Genomic DNA, 17,373 nt, shown 5'->3' with positions numbered 1-17,373 from the left:
CGTATGCTCGATCGTTTATCGTCTACCTGGACGCGAAGTCGGCGTTGAACGCGAGGTAATTTCGAGTGGATCGCGTTGATCGTCGCGACCATCGAGTAGAGTAAAATACGGTGGTCTCTCGACTAAAATAAACCTTAGACGAGGCAGCTTCGAAAGTAGCGCGACTGCATCGAGTGTCCCCCAATCAGGCTACCCTCGACGAAGCATAAGAAACCGACTGCTCCGCGGAAATGGTGTTTCTGTAACGTTTAATCACATTTGAAACGGGCAAAGGAGAACGGTCGCGCAAACGGTGTTTTCGCGTCGCTTAACGAGTCCTCGGTTCCTCGTCCGAAGACTCGCTGCGGAGTGTATACTTAACCCGGGAGGGATAAAGCGGGCGGCCATTTTTGGTGCGGTTCTGCGTTTGAGAGCGGTCTAAAAGCAATGGCGGCGGGAGTTAAACGTCGAACGGGAAAGGCAGTCGCTGCAAGTGGCAACGGGTAATTTAGGAAGCGATGGAAAAGCAAGGGACTCCGAAAGTATCATTTGAAACTTTTAGGGTGGGTCTTGCTTTGCTGTGATTCGGTCGCGCGTGCATGTCCGCGTTGGTCGCCGATGGAAATTCGAAATTAGTAAATCAAAACTTGCCGAAGCGAGCTGTAACTTGTACTTTTTCGTTTATTCCTTCTTTCCTTTGCTTTTTTCTTTCTTTTTCCGCGCGTTCCTCAATTTTCGATTAACGTTTTCACGTCTATTTCATAGTGGACATTCTCGAAGCGTTTTGTCGCGCAGCTGGCAACGGCAAACGTGTCGCGAGCCGTTAACGTTTTAAATTAGTTTTACGTCACCGGTGATTGCAGAATAATTACAGGCGTTCCTAGAACTTATATCTACCAACAGGCCGCGACAATCTGTAACAACTTCGAACGGCTTTAAATGGCCGCTTAAACCGAGCGCTCGTTCGTTCGAGGGGCTCGAAAATATTTTAACGCGTTATTCCGCGGCAAGGAAAACAAACCGTCGGTGGAAATGCAGATAAAGGGGCGGAAAAAAATAGTAGTAGCGAACACGCCGCGTGACTAGGGGCAGGGAAATTGAAATTTCAGAGCTCGACTGTATTCCTGGCTGGACTTACGCCGCATTCTACCGGCTAGTCGCGTTATTTTCGAGCGTAATGAATAGCCGCTACACCTGTTACGGGTCTATGTTTCGCGAACACGACGCATAACTTCCCTCGTCATCATCATCGATACCATGAATTACTTATCGACGCGTTTCATTATTCGCTGCGCTGGCGATAGCCCGGAAACCGCGACCTGCCTGCCCGCCTGGGAAACTTTCCCTCCCAGCCGAGGCACGCGAGCCTTCCCGTCGACTTTCTTATTTTATATTCCTACCTGTGATCGTTTCCGGATGGGAAAAACACGCGCAGTTTCTGGTCGATATGATTGGCCATCATTAGAAACGATAAGCGAGGTCATGGGTGAAGTATGAAATATTTTTACTAAATAAAATGCTCAATAAACGATTATTTCAATATCGAAAGTAAAGCAGACGAAGAAATAAAAACTGATCGCTAGCGTCGCGTTCGACTTTCTTCATTTTATGTTCGTCAGTTGTTTTCTGGTGGGAAAACCGCGCGTACCGTTTCGAGTTCGACGGAATTGCCCGACGAGAACCAACCACGGAGGGGAGGGAAGAAAAATTAAACGCGGACAAATATAATCGAGCAGAATTTCCTCGAGACGAAGGTATTCCATCGAGACGAGACGTTGTTGCGTTCGTGGGGCGTAGCGCGCGAAAGTCTGGGACAAGTCGCGGCCGGATCGATTTATTGCTTGGGGCGGAGGATCAAGGGACTTGTCATGGGGGTGATTGGAAGCTGGGTGCCTCTGATGAATAAAAAAGGAAGGCATTTATGGGTCGAGTGATTACCTTGAGCTATGAACTCGTTGTTTCTGGGATTTTACGTCTCTCTTCTGAACAATGATTAAAAGGTTCCGGGGAGGGGGGATGAAGATTATTCAAAGTATTCAATTTTCAATGGAAATTCAAATTTACATTGCCAGCCACGAGGAGGCAATCTCGACTGTGAAAACGATGAATGAACGTTTCACGTGGAAAGAGATACGTAAGTGTGTCAACGCACGGCACAATTAAAGTAGTAATAACATTTCCTGGCGGGGAGGCGGAGGCGGAAAGGAGATTTAATGCCGGTTTCCGGGCATGAAACAATCTCAGCGGCGCGGCTGGCAATGTATCAAACAGATTAGAAGATCTAAACCCGCGGCATTACGGTCCCGGAAACGGCCGGCTCGTAACGTATTTCAACGGGTTATCGTTCGCCACGGAAACACAGCCGTGCCGGCGAGATGTGCATTGTTAAACAGCGAACTCGGTAAATTCATTATAACGCGACTGGTTCGGTTGAACGGGCCGTGGAGTTGCCTTCAAGTAACGGCGGAGGAATTGATTTGACCGCTTTACACCTGGAAATCGGCCCCGCTTTCCGCAAGTTAAAAGCTTCTTTCCAGTTCGTCGAAGAGGCTCGTAAGAAAGTTGGACCGCTTAACGCGTTGCCCGTGTGTTTCTTCGGTTTTCTCCGCTTTTCAGAGTCCACTCTGGATACGGTTGAAACTTGCAGGCGAAATTTATCGAAGCGATACTTAACGTATCGCGATTACAGACGAAAACGATGGAACTCTCGCGTAACTATTTTCGTAGATTCGTTACACGACCAGATCTCTTTTCAGTTTGCGCGAACGCAGATAGGAGGGTGGAAAAATCTAGCCTCCGCGGCGTGTTCGCCGCGAAACAAGAGCGGAAACATCGGCAGACGCGGCCCCTCGGATCGGCGAGACGCGAAGCGTGAATAATTCTGTCTGCTAACCATTCATTTCGCGGCCGATATAAATTATTGCCGCGAACGCATTAATTTCCTTTGCGAATAATTAACAACGGGCCGGACAACGAAACCTTGCCGGCGATGGTCAGTCTTACCGCCGTGCAACCCCAGCGCGCTCGCGCGCGCTCGCTCGACACCTGAAATATTAATCATGACTTACACGCGGCCGAACCACGGGTATTCTCTATCTGCATTATTAAGTGGGCTCGCGCACGAGCGTAGGCCCGGTCGTTGCCGCTACGAAACGAATATGGATGGCCCACCTTCGACGGTATTGTTCTCGAGCGAGGAGAAGTTGCGTTTCTATGAAATCTATGCCACAGATCTTGTAAACTGCATACAGAGGCATCCGTGTACTATTATTTAATTGTGAACGCTCGCGAATTTATGATTGAATGGTACGCTTGACGATTGGTGATAGCGAAACTTGTGGAATTCGCAAGGGCGACTAGCATTTCTAAGCGGATAGTAACGTCGATCTTCCATTGCGTTAACAGAGGAGATAATGTAACGCGTCGAGGTATTCTTTTCGCGGTAGATTTGGCGTAACGAGGCCAGCGACCGTCATCGTCCTTGTTCCTTCGGAACATTACAGTCCGTCTGGCACTCGGGGCTGTAAAAATAACACTTCCGCCCCGTTATACCCAAGGGCATGCATAGAAACATGAAGGTTCGTTAAACACAACGTGATTTATTGGTTTTTCGCCGGGATTTCCAGGGCCCCTCGAGTGTTCTCGTTCCAGAAAACCGTTCCGTTACCTTTTTCTTCCGTGAAACGCGGTATCGACGAACTTATGACGCGAACGTTCGAATACATGCTGATGCAGCGCGAGCAAACCCCTGGCAATCGTGTTTTCGCATTTTTTCCCCAAATAAATATGTCTGCGCGGAGTAGACTCGTTCCTATCGATTTTTTTCTTTTTATCGCGCGAACTTGCGACCTCCGCGGTTTGGTTCGACCCGCCGATCGGTGCATCGAGACGAAATTTCGAATAGATCGCAAGCGCAAAAATTCCACGAACGAACGTTCGAATAACCGTGCGATTGTTCTATTATTTCAGATCAGGTTTACCAGGCGAACTTCGATATCACTGGGGCAAGTTCCGCGCGGATCGTTACAGGGACGTTAACAGGGCGCAGCAATTGCACGATGCTCGAAGGGCTATTCAGACGTCAGGACAGTAACCGGACCAGCAATGTGTACGCGATCGTAAGTATAGATTCGGCTGTAAGTGACAAACTGTCCACCGAATGATAAGGGATTGGAGATCGGCTAATATCCAAAGTTGCGCCACGATCGTGGCTCGATAGGACGCGGCTACCGATAGAGGCGAAACACCCCGCGACGGTCTAATATTTCCGAGGTACAGGAGTTATTGTGCCGTTCCACCTCGACGTGTATTCGTAACGCTGAAACACGCCCGGTATTGGAACAGTGTTCTATCTTTAATTCATATTCCTTGTACCTAGACGGCAACGCGAACGCGGCACCGCATTTGTTACTGTTATCGAAAATAGCTAACCTTTGTAGCGCCTCTGCGTGGGGCGTGTCGAGTACGTACATCGATTCGAATGCGTTCCAACGCGAGTTACATTCTCTAACCCGCGCCCCCTGTCCCTAACGAATATAAATCTCACGTAAAGTTGGGGAAGATAATTGATCAAATCAAAGTATTGCTACCGCGTTGTTCGACAAGTAGCGGAGAAATCACTTTCCGACCGTCGAAACTCGCAGAACGTTCCGAGACGACGTCGCAAACCCGCTCGCGATCGCTTCGCGTACTTAAAACGGTGGAGCAGGCGGTGGCCGCAAGTTTCACTCTTCAATCCAATCACCGCCATCGCGGCGGAAGAAAAACAACGCTGTCGAGACGGACCGAGGAGACAGGCCGCGCCATCTACCTCGACTAAATATTTTAAGCGCGCGATCCATTAGATCGGCCGGGCGTAATGGCCGGCAAAGTATTAAGTCCGTTCGACGGTGAAACAAAGTTAGCCGCGAGGGAGTTGGCGGGGTTGGGGGCTGCGGACGGATCGCGTGGTCGACGGCGAAACGACGGCCAGGCTCGAGGAAGCCCTCGTCTCGTCTCGGATTCGATCCCAGCCGCAGATGACGGGAAACTGCTAATAGGAGGCAAGTTTTAAATGCGTGTAACGTAATAACGCGTGCATTAGGCGACTACTATGGCGTCGACGGCGTCTGCGGCGGGCGACAACGATAGCTGGCCCATTCTCTGTAAGGGGTAGTTTGCCTGACAACTCGATTACACGATGCTCGGGACCGGCTGAGTGGCAACTGGTGATATATGGCGCCGCGTACACACGACGCCCACCGCCTCTCGAGTCACTTAAAATAATGAGAAACCCCGGTGTATCGGCTCTCGGCTGCGCTCCTTTCCCGCCTCTACTTTTTACCCTCTCGACGAGCGTTCTCCCGTGGTCGTACGATGCGTCCTCGTTGTTGTCGTCGCGTCAAGTCGCGAAATATCCGAGTTACTTTTTGATATTCACAGAGGAATCGAAAGGATGAAGCGAGATTCGAGGATCGTCGCGAAATTTCAACTCGTTCGCGTTTTGCGCTCGTACGACAAAGGGTGTTATGGTATGTCGAGATACGAAGAGCGTTATTTTTTTTTTTTCTTGTACAATTAACGATCTCGTAATTACGTAGTTTGGTTCGCGATAGGATGTTTCGCAATTGAAATGAATTCGTTTGAAGGGCCCTCGCAACGTTAACATTGGAGAGTGTACTTTTCGGAATTCGACGATACGCTCAGTAGCGACAATGGAGAGGCACCGATAAACTGCTCTCATAATCATAGCGAATTTAAAGGTAATTATTGCCAAATAAAACCTGAACTCATTTGTTCAACTGTTAAATTAAACGTGCGCCCTCCGAATTAACATGAATTCAACAATTCGACAAAGACTGTCAGGCAGCGGGCCGTAACGATGTAGGTACCGTTCGTAATGATATACCAACGTTATTATCCATTTTACCAAAGGGAAGAATACATTACCCGGCACAAAGGTTACACGTAATAACACGTTACTGTCAACTCTCGCGTCGATCAATAGACCGCCAAAATTCAAATCGTCGATAGCCACGTTTCCGCGTCGGCTCACCGCGGCGAGATAAAAGGGAGCCGTACATTTTCTCGCTCGAAAATATCGCTCCGTGCTCGTGCAAATATTAGTATTCATTACGAAGGTCGACGCAGAGTCGGGACCTCGCAATTTCACTCGTGATTTCGCCGAGTAATATTTACAATCCGCGTGTCGACGTGGAAACGTTTCTGTTTGATTCTGGACGAGTTTTTGGTAAATTGTACCAAGTACCAAGTCGCGGAACTTTAGAACCGCGTACTCGTCGCCAGACGTTGAATACCGCACCAGCGTACGCTCTTATTTACAGCGACCACTCGAGCGACACGGGAAAATTGACACGCGTTCCATAAAGTCCACGTTCTGCTTGAGAAAAGAAGAAGAACCGACTTTGGATCTCGACTTGACGCCTGCTGGATGAAAAATGTGATCCGACACGGGGTGCCAGAAGCGGTTGCGAACCATCCACATGCTTGCTTTCGAATCAGGCGCAGGGAGAAACGGTTTAATTACTCCTGGGCAATAATAAACCCGGGGAAACATCGTCTAGCATCACCATTTGAATGAAGGGGCAACGTTTTCCTGCCGGGGTAACCTTACCTCCGGCGTGTTTATTCTGCCGATGAGAAGCCGCATCTATGTAAAACGAGAATGATATTTACGACGGGGTCGGTATGTAGAAGCAGGAACGAGCTTTATGATCAAGCTGCGCCACGGCGGAAGGAAGGGCGGGCTCGCCACGGGAAACGGGAGATGCGTATCCAGTTCGTAATTTGTGTGTAGCCAGTAATTTCGTTCTTGCGCCGACTGTGATGCCTGTTGCTTTATAACGTCACCCTTCCCTTCGCCATCGACCGACTGTCGATCGTGATCACGAACGACTCGCGTCAATGATCGTCGACGAGCTTATCACGCGGTACGATTCGTAGCCATCTAAAACGAATCGACGATCGAGAGAAATCAGCCGTTTTTCCGTTGGTGGATTTTTGCGTTCGCAGAAGGCAGCGGCCACGTCGCGCGGCGATATTAACGGCTGGCATTATCCACCGACGCAGACGTTTTATTTCCACTTGACCGTCGATATATCCTGGCAAACTGCCTGCAAGTGCCAGCGCTTCGTAAGCTGGATTCGACGAAATCGCGCGATTCGTTCCTCGTTACAAGCAATAACAATCGTGGCTGTCAGTCGAGGGGGGTAGGCGATCGTTGACTGCCGAATGCGCAACGGTTACCCCAGGATAACGGGTCGCCATCGTTCTAGCGGTATTATATTAGCCTGCGTTGCATAAGGAAGCCGTGGCAAGAATTTCCAGGTGAATTTATCGGCGAGTTTGCACGGGTACACGTGTACGGGAGCAACGTGCTGGACCATGTTGCGGTAGCGCCTGCTGCGCGATATAGCTCGGCTGCGGGAGCCATATTGTCGCTTATGGTTGTTGCGTAAGGCTAACCCGCGCGCCGTTCATCCGCCATCCACGTCACACGAATATTAGGCCCTTTGAAGTAATTCCCTCGTACCGCTAACTAGTCGCGCGCTATGTTACACACCAGATTGCTACACGTGTCTACGCGCGAGCAGTTTGCTTGGTTTACTGTCTCGTTGCTCTCGATTCTCTGAAAATATTCTGAAAATAGCAGCTGTCTCTCGTCTCGATCGCTTCAGAGTTGCAAAAGAGATCTTTCTCAGAAAAAAACGGAAATTATTGATGTCCTCGAATTTAGCGACAACCGATACAACCACTTGGATCGAGTTAGTGTACTTTCACACCCGATGTACGATATTTCCAGATAGGTATTACAAACAAATTTCCACGTAATCTCGATCGCACGCCTCGGATAGTCGTGGAGCGTGGTGCGGAGGTGGACGCGGAGGTGGAGGCCACCGGGGATTCCCCTGGAGGTACTGTCGACAGCAGCGCCGCGAAGATGGATACACGGGACGGTCGATAAGATTTATCAGAGTTTTCTTGTTACGCGGACGGGTGCAGTCGGTCCGACAGAAATTCGATCCGGTGCATTTTAATGAACCGGCACGCCGGCGATAGAGTGATTTAAATGGATCGACCGTCTATAACACAATTATTCAAGAGATCGGCCGAGGAGAGAGGCTGCCTGTAATTTGACGTTCAAAGCGATTCCCAGACAGGTGAATTTCGATCGCGCGATCAGACGTCCTTAAATTATTCATCCCTCCTGAGAGCCACGGGCACCCCGCCGTGCCCTCGTCCCGCGGCGTCGACCGCTTCTTTCTATCGCGGTCTCGCTCCCCTTTGCAACTTCGCCCCGGCACGGACGAAAGAATAAGTGGAAACGGGGCGAGCTTTCTTCCGCCGCCGCGGCGAAACTTTTGTATTACCTTGTAACGAACGTTGGCCCCGTCTCCCGGAACTTCGCCCACCTAATCTCGTACGTTAGCGTCTTCCGCCACTCTGACCGCCGGATGTATGCCGTTAAGTTTAATCCAGAGTTAGGGACCCGTTAAGTAACCCTTTCGCGAGGAAATAGGAGCAGCGACGTCGCGAGTACAGTCGTCGATGGGAAAGAGACGATTGCGATCCCGTGTTTGTCGCGCGACACGCGCCATTTTGATTCTTCTCGAAGCGTCGCTAGAAATCCATAACTCGCGGCGCTCCGATTTCATCGCTCGGCAAAGAAATATCCTGGCAGTTTAATTCCTCGTGCGGATCATTCGCATGTATCGCGGCAGTTTTTCATAGACCCGGGACCACCGGCGGCCCATTAAAAATTTATTCTTGGCTTAACATCGTTCGCCAAGATCCGCAGGAACGTGCCTCCGCAACTCTGTGCAGTTCGCGGTAAGCCGAAAATACTCGGCGGCGAGACGGAAAGCTCGAGAATCCGCGGACTGTCTCGATTCGCTGCCGCCATCTTGAAACGGCGAACCTCGTCACGCACGTTCCACTGTTTTATATTGTAATTGAAATTTTATGCCTTGAGAAGGGCTCGCCGCGAATTAAATTCTTTAACAAGCCCCCCCTCTGTTGGTACGTTCTCTGCGTCGGTCTTTTTATACGAGCATACTAAACTTTTCATGCGTGCGCCGCCAGTATAGAAGCTCGAAAGGATTTAGGTTTGCGAGCTGCGTATGTCACTTCGGAATATATACTCGGAGCTTTCGTCGTTTAGTCCAGACTTCGTTAAACGTCTCGTCTGAATACCATCCCGGGCTACGTGTAAAATATTCGTCGAACAATTTAACTCGCACTTGAAATATTAAAAACATATCGAACGACACACCGATCATCGCGTTAAGAAGAATCCCTTCGATGTCACCCTGGGCAACGTAACGCGAGGTTACGCGCGGCAGAGTGGGGCGCGGTAATTAACGCGCGATTCCCCATTGTACCTCTATCTGACCGCATCAAATTAATAGTTCGCGGCGTCTATGCAAACACGAGGCGGAAAATCAACACTTACAATGCCGCGCGCGGGAAGCTATACATTATACCGCGCGTTATCGGCGCCGCGCGGAGGTCAATATTTTCCATAGGAAAGGCAGCGAGGCGTGATGCGGGGCACCGTGGCCCCGGTGTATGTAATGAGCTGACAATGTTACGTCCAAAGTGAACGGGGGTTGAACGACACACGGGCCAGCCCCGCGATACCGTGGACATCGGTGTATTGATGGCCGCGCGGACAGAGATTAAGAGACGCCATCTATATTGACGGGAGCGTCGAGATCTCGCTCGTAACGCGGCCCACCGTTACATGTACATACGTATATACATATACATATATATATAGCCACGCGATGCTCGACGGCCTGTTATTAAAGCCTTACTCGGGGCTCTATCCGTGGCAGGAGATCGTAAAAGGTATTTCGATCCATGATATAAGACGGTGAACACGACAATGCGGGCTTTTACGGAGCAGGCCTCCGTCGTAACAGGCCTGCCAATCGTTCGTAACGCGATCCACCACTTACACCCTCGCGGAACGTAACGGCGATACCTAATAAAATGTCGCCGGATTATTTTTCACCGAAGGACCTGCGCCAGGGAGCCTTTGAATCGACGTAGCCATTAACGCAACATAATCCTACCGGACACTGTACGTACGAGGCTCTGACGGTGAGAAAATACCTAGCTCGAGCCAGCCGTCGAAGTGCTATGGTGTCATCGATGAAGTTTCACGCTCGACGTAATCGTTCGCCTACTTACGAATCATCCAGGCGATTCGCGGCTAAATAATAAAGCAAAGACTTAAAATTACGTGGTTCGCGGTTGTTTGGCGCGGGCGCCATTCGAAACCCGTTCGCGATTGCGAAATTGATCGCGGGCACCACGATCCATGGCGCTCATCAGTTATCGTTGCCGGTGCTCTAGACCGACGCCGGGGGTTAATTAACCGCGCGATTTCAAGGCGGCGAGGCGTCTGCAGTGCGGCAATCAAGCGTGCTTCTCGACAACGATCGCCCTCTCCCGCGGCTGGCATCGAATATTTCGTGCGGTAAAACCCGGCGTCATATCGATTTCTGAATGTACGCGCGATGCACCGACTCGATTACGAGCGGATCCCCTCGCGATAATAAGACGGTTGTTCCGTGGCGTTTGGAAATTCGCGCGTCATCCCGCTCGCGACAGGAACACGGCAGGTGTACGGATTTCGACAAGTTCTACGTACACCTCGTTACGGTGGGGAAGCTCGATGCCGCGGTACCGTCCGCCATTGGGTAGCGCGCGGGTGTTCTCGCAATGTCCGTTGCGGGAGGGAAGAAGCTATAAACTAGAGGAACGGTGTAAGTCGAGTCGTTTCGCGGCCGATGCCGGGCCCTCCCTTTCGATACACTCGGTGCGCGGTTACGTGACACTGCGCCGTGGCGAATCGAGTCTGGCCGAGTCGGGGAGACCGGTCGGGTTCGAGCAAAACGAGGGGCTTGTAAAGGGAGATACGGCGGGAAGGGGGATGAGAACGGAAAGGAAATGGGAGAACAGGGATGAAAATGGGGAACGCCGATGTGGGGTCGAGGCTGAGCGGCGTATCCAAGCTGGGAGGGAGCGGTAATCGGCAGCAAGTGAATTGGAACAAATGCAGACAGACGTGAGGTGGGCTGCTGGCTCGCTTGATACCGCAACCAAGAAATATAGTATAAACCGAGCACTGGTATTAATTGAGTTCGCCCCCTTCCGTCCCTGTAACCGGCCAGCCCCCCTTTCCGTCTTCCTCCTCTATTTTATCCGGCTTCAAGACGAATCGATGAAACGTTCCGCGGTGGCGAAACGGGAAGTCGAGTGCTGCGGAACCGCGCGATCAAGGCGAACCGAGGTGACCGGAGTCACGTTTCACGTGCTTCGCGGCGATGGGACTGGCGAGAGACTAAGGTGTGCCATGGGTGCCGCTTACGCGTCGCCGTTCATTCATAGGGGATGACTGTGAACTGTGCAGGACGAATGAGACTTCACTCGCGTTTATCCCTCGATCGTGGCCCGTCGCACAAGCTACTTCTATAAGTCTACCTAATTAATTTCGATCTTGTTATCGAAATACGCGAACGCCTGGCAAAAGTTACGAAGAAAGCATGCGAATCCACGATTCGTCGATGCGCAACGATATTACCGCCGCATTCACAGCGTACAGGACGCGGATCGTCCAGCGGGGGTGGCAGGGTACGAGTTTGTAGATTTAATCGAGATAACCGGTCGCGTCCGGGGTCAAATAATGGTCATGCAACCGGAAGCGGCGATATTAAACTATTATTTGCGTAAGTAGTAATCCAAATAAGCTGTCAATGATAATGCAGTTATGCGGTGCGTGATATTTATACGGCAGACCGCGAACGTGTCGCGCAATCGATACGCGCCGTACAAACGAATCGCGACGGAGGCGACGGTGGGCATTACGCGTGCATATACGCGAGTGCGCGCACCGTCAACGGGGACGTCGCTTTTAATTCTTCGCTCGAAACGTTCAAGCTTCGCCTCTTCGACGGGCGGTACCACTCGCACCCCCGTCGAACATCATTTTTAAGGGCTCGCGTACTCGGACAGAGTCCGTGGCGCGGCGCTGCGAGCGGTCCGCAATCCGGATTTCGCCTCCGAACTTAATATCCGGCCACGCTCGTAGACGACGCGAGGAAGTAAAACTAATTTCGTAAATCCTTTAATCTACGCGTTTGCCGGGGAGTCGAAGGAAGATTATAGAAGGGGGAAGAGCAGAGAGTGAGAGAGAGAGGTGGAGCGGTTGCCGTACCGAATGGTCGAGAGCCGTGGTCCGCGCCAGTTTGATGGAATATGATGAACGAGCCACCCTGAACTTTATTATTGGCGGCGGATCCCGAGTCGAAGGAAACAAAAAAGTTGCCGTCAGCCAACCACCGTGTATCGTTCAGCTCGCGTCCAGCGAGCGGGGCCTCTCTTTCCTCGACAGGCCATTACTCGATGATCGCGGGTGTTCGCGCTGCTGCGCCCACCCTCTCGATCTTCCATCGCTCGCCCCCGCCGCGCAGTCGATTTAATTGTTGCAATTGGAAGTTCATAGGTTGCTCATTAAGTCGCTCGTTAAAGTTCGTTTGAATCCAGCCGGAAGAATGGCCGAACGAAGGGTCATCCAATCAGGGCTGCGCCTTAGAAGTCGAATCGTTACGTTAATTTCTTTTGTCTAGGCAGCGGCTGGGCTCGACGAGTCGCGAATCGGGCTTCCGCTTAACGAAGACGACGGGTCGCGAGTTCTTCCTTCGCGTCGTATTTCGACACTTGTTTATCGTTATCGACGCGTTCGATTCTGTGGTAATTATTCGACGCGATGGTCCTGTGACTTCGTTCAGGTTGGATCCTTCTCTACTCGAGGTACGCATTGACAAAATCAATCGAGAATGCCAAACGCTCGCCCCACCGCGGCGAAGAAAATTGCTATTCAATAACAGATAAAATCAATCACTACGACGGTAATACTTTCGCCTGCTGCCGCCCTCGAAATCCGCTGTCCCGTGGCCCCTCAATAAATTACCAATTCCCTCCCAATATGTTCCATGGGAACTCCCATCAAACACCGTTCCTTCCCCAAACGTTGGGTAGCCGCGCGCGCGATACCGACCGCCTACGCCCGCGGAACTTTTACCCGGTACGTCCGGCGCAAGGCTTTCGATCAAGACATCAAACATCAATTATATCATCACTCACTTCCATACTGCTGCGCCAGGAGGGAGGCGAAAACCTGTACAGGACTGCGGGAGCCTCTGCCAGTGGATGAAACGGACGCGGGGCCGACGGCGTGACGGGAGTTCTCTTCGTCGTCGCTGCTCGACTGGGCACTGGGCCCGTAACCGCGCCTCTCTCGCCATTCCAGGGACCGTTGACGGCGCAGCCCACGGCCCCCGTTTCCGTGACCGCGGCCGAGCGTGCCCTCGCCGTCCATCACTGCAGCATCTGCAAGTATACACGGAAATTGCTATCAAAATCATATTAAAATCAAAGTTTTATGATTGCTTGAACGATCGGAGTTTGAGCGATGTTCGCATACATTTGGATATTTGAAGGAATAGAGCTGTTTGCAGTTATTTTGACAGGATTAATTGTTTTAATCGACACACCAATGCTCATATCGCGTGAGCGTGCCGCGTTCTTCGATTAAGAGCGTCCAATTTTGCTGGTCGTCGGCAACATTTAATTACTCGGGTCATCTGATCCGCGCGGAGAACAGGGTTCCCCAAAGATCGATAGCATCTTGAATGTGTACGGGATCGGATAATTGAGTGGTGGATACCTCTCGAAATTCCCATGGAGACGTCCTCGCAGCAGCGAGTAGCTCTCCCTTGATTACAGGGACAGCTGATTGATGCTTCGGGGTACGATCCGAGCAGGCTGATCGACCACCTTAAGATCACTCGCTGCTCCTTGGACTATGAAATTTCGGTTTCGAATCGCCACCGCAAGCGCGACGGATTCTACGGGCTTTCCGCTCCCGGACTTCCGTTCAAGGATTCGCTCGCGGCCACTGTACACCGATGCCTCGACTACGTAACCCCTTCGTCGAGCTTCGAGCAGAATTCGCGAGCGATATTTAAATCGTTTAAAACGAGAGTAGAAATTTCCAGTCGTCTACGATCGTTTGGTGCACCGAGTATTGTATCGAGTCGTGCGCGCGTTACATTCGTCGTTATCCAATTACACCCGCTAGCGGTTCCGCACACTCGTGGGCAATTACAACAGGTAGACCAACCTAGCGGGCCAAGGAGGCGCGGGAAAATTCCGCGTTACAACCGTTGCCCGTAGATTTTTACACGGCCTAGAAACCATCGACGGCCGCGTTCGTTTCAATTTCAAACGCTCGAGGCCGGCATCTCTATGGAAGAGCAAATAAATATTCAGGTACCGGGAAACGTTGGAAACCACTTGAACCACGTCGATTTCAGCGGCGCACGGGAGGATGGGCGAACGAGAGGCAGCGGGCGGGAGAACGAGCCGACCTCGAAATTAAGAGCAACTAAAAATTCCCGTTCGTCGAAAGTTTATCAGGGAAAAAAAGAAGAGAGCAGGAGGGGGGAGGAAAAAAAAAAAAAATACCCGAACGCGATACTAGTTCCACGGCACACTCTGCTGCTCGTTTCGCATCGCTCGACCGTTCTCCAGCGAAATTGACATTGCTCGAATGTCTACGCGCGCTGGTTATTTAAAAAGATCAGCGAGTATCGAATTCGCGGCATTTTTCGCGTGCATCGAAGGTATAGTTCGAGGTATCGCGCACCCCCTCGTAGCTCAAATATATTCGAATCGCGGGGGTGGCGAGCCACCCTCTGGAGAACGCTCGCCCTTGTGCATCACCGGCCAGCAGCACTCGTAGCCACTTTTCTCACTTGCCTGAATGCCAGGCTAACAGGTCGCATCCTCGACAGACGAGGGTGCTTTACGATGTTTTGTTTCGCCGACCCTTCAGACCACGGCCTCCTTCGCTCGCGTGCAAACGCGCCCGGAACGCGGCGGACTTGTCAAACCGTAAGTGAATCGGAAAACTCGGCGGCGAGTTAACGAACGGAGCCAGCCAGCCCCATCGCGAGGGAGGTGTGCTCGCAGGGCGTCGCTGAGATTTCGGGAGGACTTGAAATTGCCTCACTCGAGGCGAGGCGCGGTCATTGTTGCGGTATCGGACGGAATCCGATGCCTGTTGACTTTGGAGGAGGGTAGCTCTCTCTCTCTCTCTCGTTGGAAATCGGTAAATTGCTCGGATATTACCTGAAAGCGTTTTCTCGAGACTTGTCAACCGGGAACCGCCGTAGAATGGCCCAGAATAAACTTCAATTTGCCAGGATCGAACGATTTTTATATAAACAAACGGAGCTACTCTCCTCCGAGGGGTTTCAGCGCGCGGCGAAATACCTGCGCTCTTGGAACTGTTTTCGTTCATAAAAGTACACGACCCGGCATTCTGCATGACGTTATAAATAAGGCTTTTATAGCGCGTCATTTACGATCGCCAGCCTTCCATTGTTCGTTTCGCGTATTAAGAACAGCGACCGCCCTTTTAATAGAATACTCCCACGAGGTGCCGTAAACGCGGACTACTCAACCATAGGGTACTCTTATTGCTATAACTTATAACACGTGGCATTAACGGCCGATAATATGACAGTCTTGTACGGTATAAAAAGTTTTACGCGAAAGCCTGTCGCGAAGTCACCGCCTACGTATTCTTCCACGATGTTGAGACACGTACGTTCCTTTCTGTATACACGAAAGGAAAAAAAAAGAGAAGAAGGAAGCGGGTCATTCGTTCTTTTATGAATAGCCTCGCGTAATGTTCCCTTTAACTACTTCTCCATTCTTAGACGGAATATTTCTTCGCGAAGAGATTTCCTTCTAAGAGCGTCCGTTTGATAGATCTCCCGTTTATGGCCGCCATTTTGGTACACTGCAATGAAACACGGTTCTCCAGCAATAATCTCTCTACGTTTACTATGTTTTGACACGACGTTGCACCGATTCTTTCGCGATCTAAATTCGTCCAAGGATGGTAATTATCAGAAGATGAAAGGTCGACGATGATGGAGGTGGAGAAAGTATCGGGGAAACTTTCACGTTTCAGTTAGATCGTTGTCGCGGGGAATCCGGACAACTTCTTGGCAATAATATACACGTGTGACCCCCCGTCCCCGCAATAAGGCCAACTTTTTTCCTAATGTCGCGGCCTCTTGACGTCGGATGTGTCCAACGTGTCTCCCATCCCAAGACTCTCCGTCTCCCCGCGTTCAATTACGATTCCCGAGTTTCGCTCGTGCGTGAAATATGACGCCGTTGCCTCGTCGGGAAAACAACGCCGCGATGACTCTAATTTCCTGGACAAAAGTGGTACCCGGCCACCCGGGATTGTTTCAGTCGTCCGGCGTCCACGGCGATTTATTAACCGATCTAAAACTTACGACCGCCGCTGGCCGCTTCGCGTGCTCGGGATCTTGAGAAATTTATCGGCATAAAAACCCGGGAAGATTTTATTTCGACTCGAGCGAACGAATTGGATCGAATCGCAGAGAGCGCTATTAAATACGTATCGATATAACGTTTATTAGAACGGTACGAGTATTAAGCAGTAGATCATTCGTATTTGCGGGTGGCTACGTGCGCGGCGGTGAAATAAATTAATTTCAAGTACCGGTAAATGGCAGTTAACGTTGCGTGTGTCACCGTTTCTTAAACTATGGATCGCGATTCCGAATGAGGTCGTAAAGCGATATGTCGTGGTCGCATTGAAACGTGACTTTCTTTCGCTAACAAATCCTGCTACAACTACATACATTGCTTGCCAGAGGAATAAACAATTTATGGAGAAATATGTATTTTTATATCTCTAGCTTTACTTTTAAATCCAGTATCGCGTAGCACTCTCGATGATAGAACGGGGTCGTGACGAAGGAGAACCTCGAAGAAGCGCTTCAGTGTACGTGTAGCAATGAACCGCACGAAGCATTAACCCGAGAGCTATTAAAAAATAGAATAGCTATTGCCGTCTAGCCTGGCGGTGCTCGTTCGTTTCGTGATTGAAACCACTAGCCGAACCGAGCCACCGTTACCCAGACCAGCAGCCAGCCCAGGAATTCCGTAATCGAATTCAAAGAACATCGACCGAAGTTCCTTCGTGGCGATAACGCGGAACAGCTTTCCAGGAACGGCGAAAGAACGGGCGCAAGTTAAGCGGTCACCGAATTCCGCCACGCTCTTCGCCCTCGGAGCATAAATCAGTCTGGGGTTGCGCGAGCGTCCGTGGTTAGTGTCGCGCGCGCGCGCGCGCAGGCATCGCGGTGTTAAAAAGCCCAGCGAGTCGTGGACAAGGCTGAGAACGTATGCGCGCACACGTAAAACCGCGAGAGACGTCGGAGATCGTAATGCCACCGCCTACGCTCGAGGGATATAGTGGCACTCCGACTTTCAGGC

The 17,373-nt window shown here is 51.0% G+C and overlaps 1 protein-coding gene across 4 annotated transcripts in view; it reads right to left on the bottom strand.

Annotated features, from left to right (window-relative positions):
* Ten-a (Teneurin-a transmembrane protein) overlaps positions 1-17,373 on the bottom strand; it is a 568,813-nt gene that overhangs the window by 336,738 nt on the left and 214,702 nt on the right. For all 4 annotated transcript variants that reach the window (XM_076893038.1, XM_076893039.1, XM_076893040.1 and 1 more), the window contains exon 4: positions 13,132-13,377. In XM_076893038.1, the coding sequence (XP_076749153.1) occupies positions 13,132-13,366 (235 nt within the window). In that variant the 5' untranslated portion in view covers positions 13,367-13,377. The remainder of the gene's footprint in view (positions 1-13,131; positions 13,378-17,373) is intronic.

This window comes from Xylocopa sonorina, chromosome 3 (genome assembly GCF_050948175.1).
Source record: "Xylocopa sonorina isolate GNS202 chromosome 3, iyXylSono1_principal, whole genome shotgun sequence".
In the NCBI taxonomy this organism is placed as follows: domain Eukaryota; kingdom Metazoa; phylum Arthropoda; class Insecta; order Hymenoptera; family Apidae; genus Xylocopa; species Xylocopa sonorina.
The sequence above is the reverse complement of the archived record's forward strand: the minus strand, read 5'-3'. Positions and strand labels throughout refer to the sequence as shown.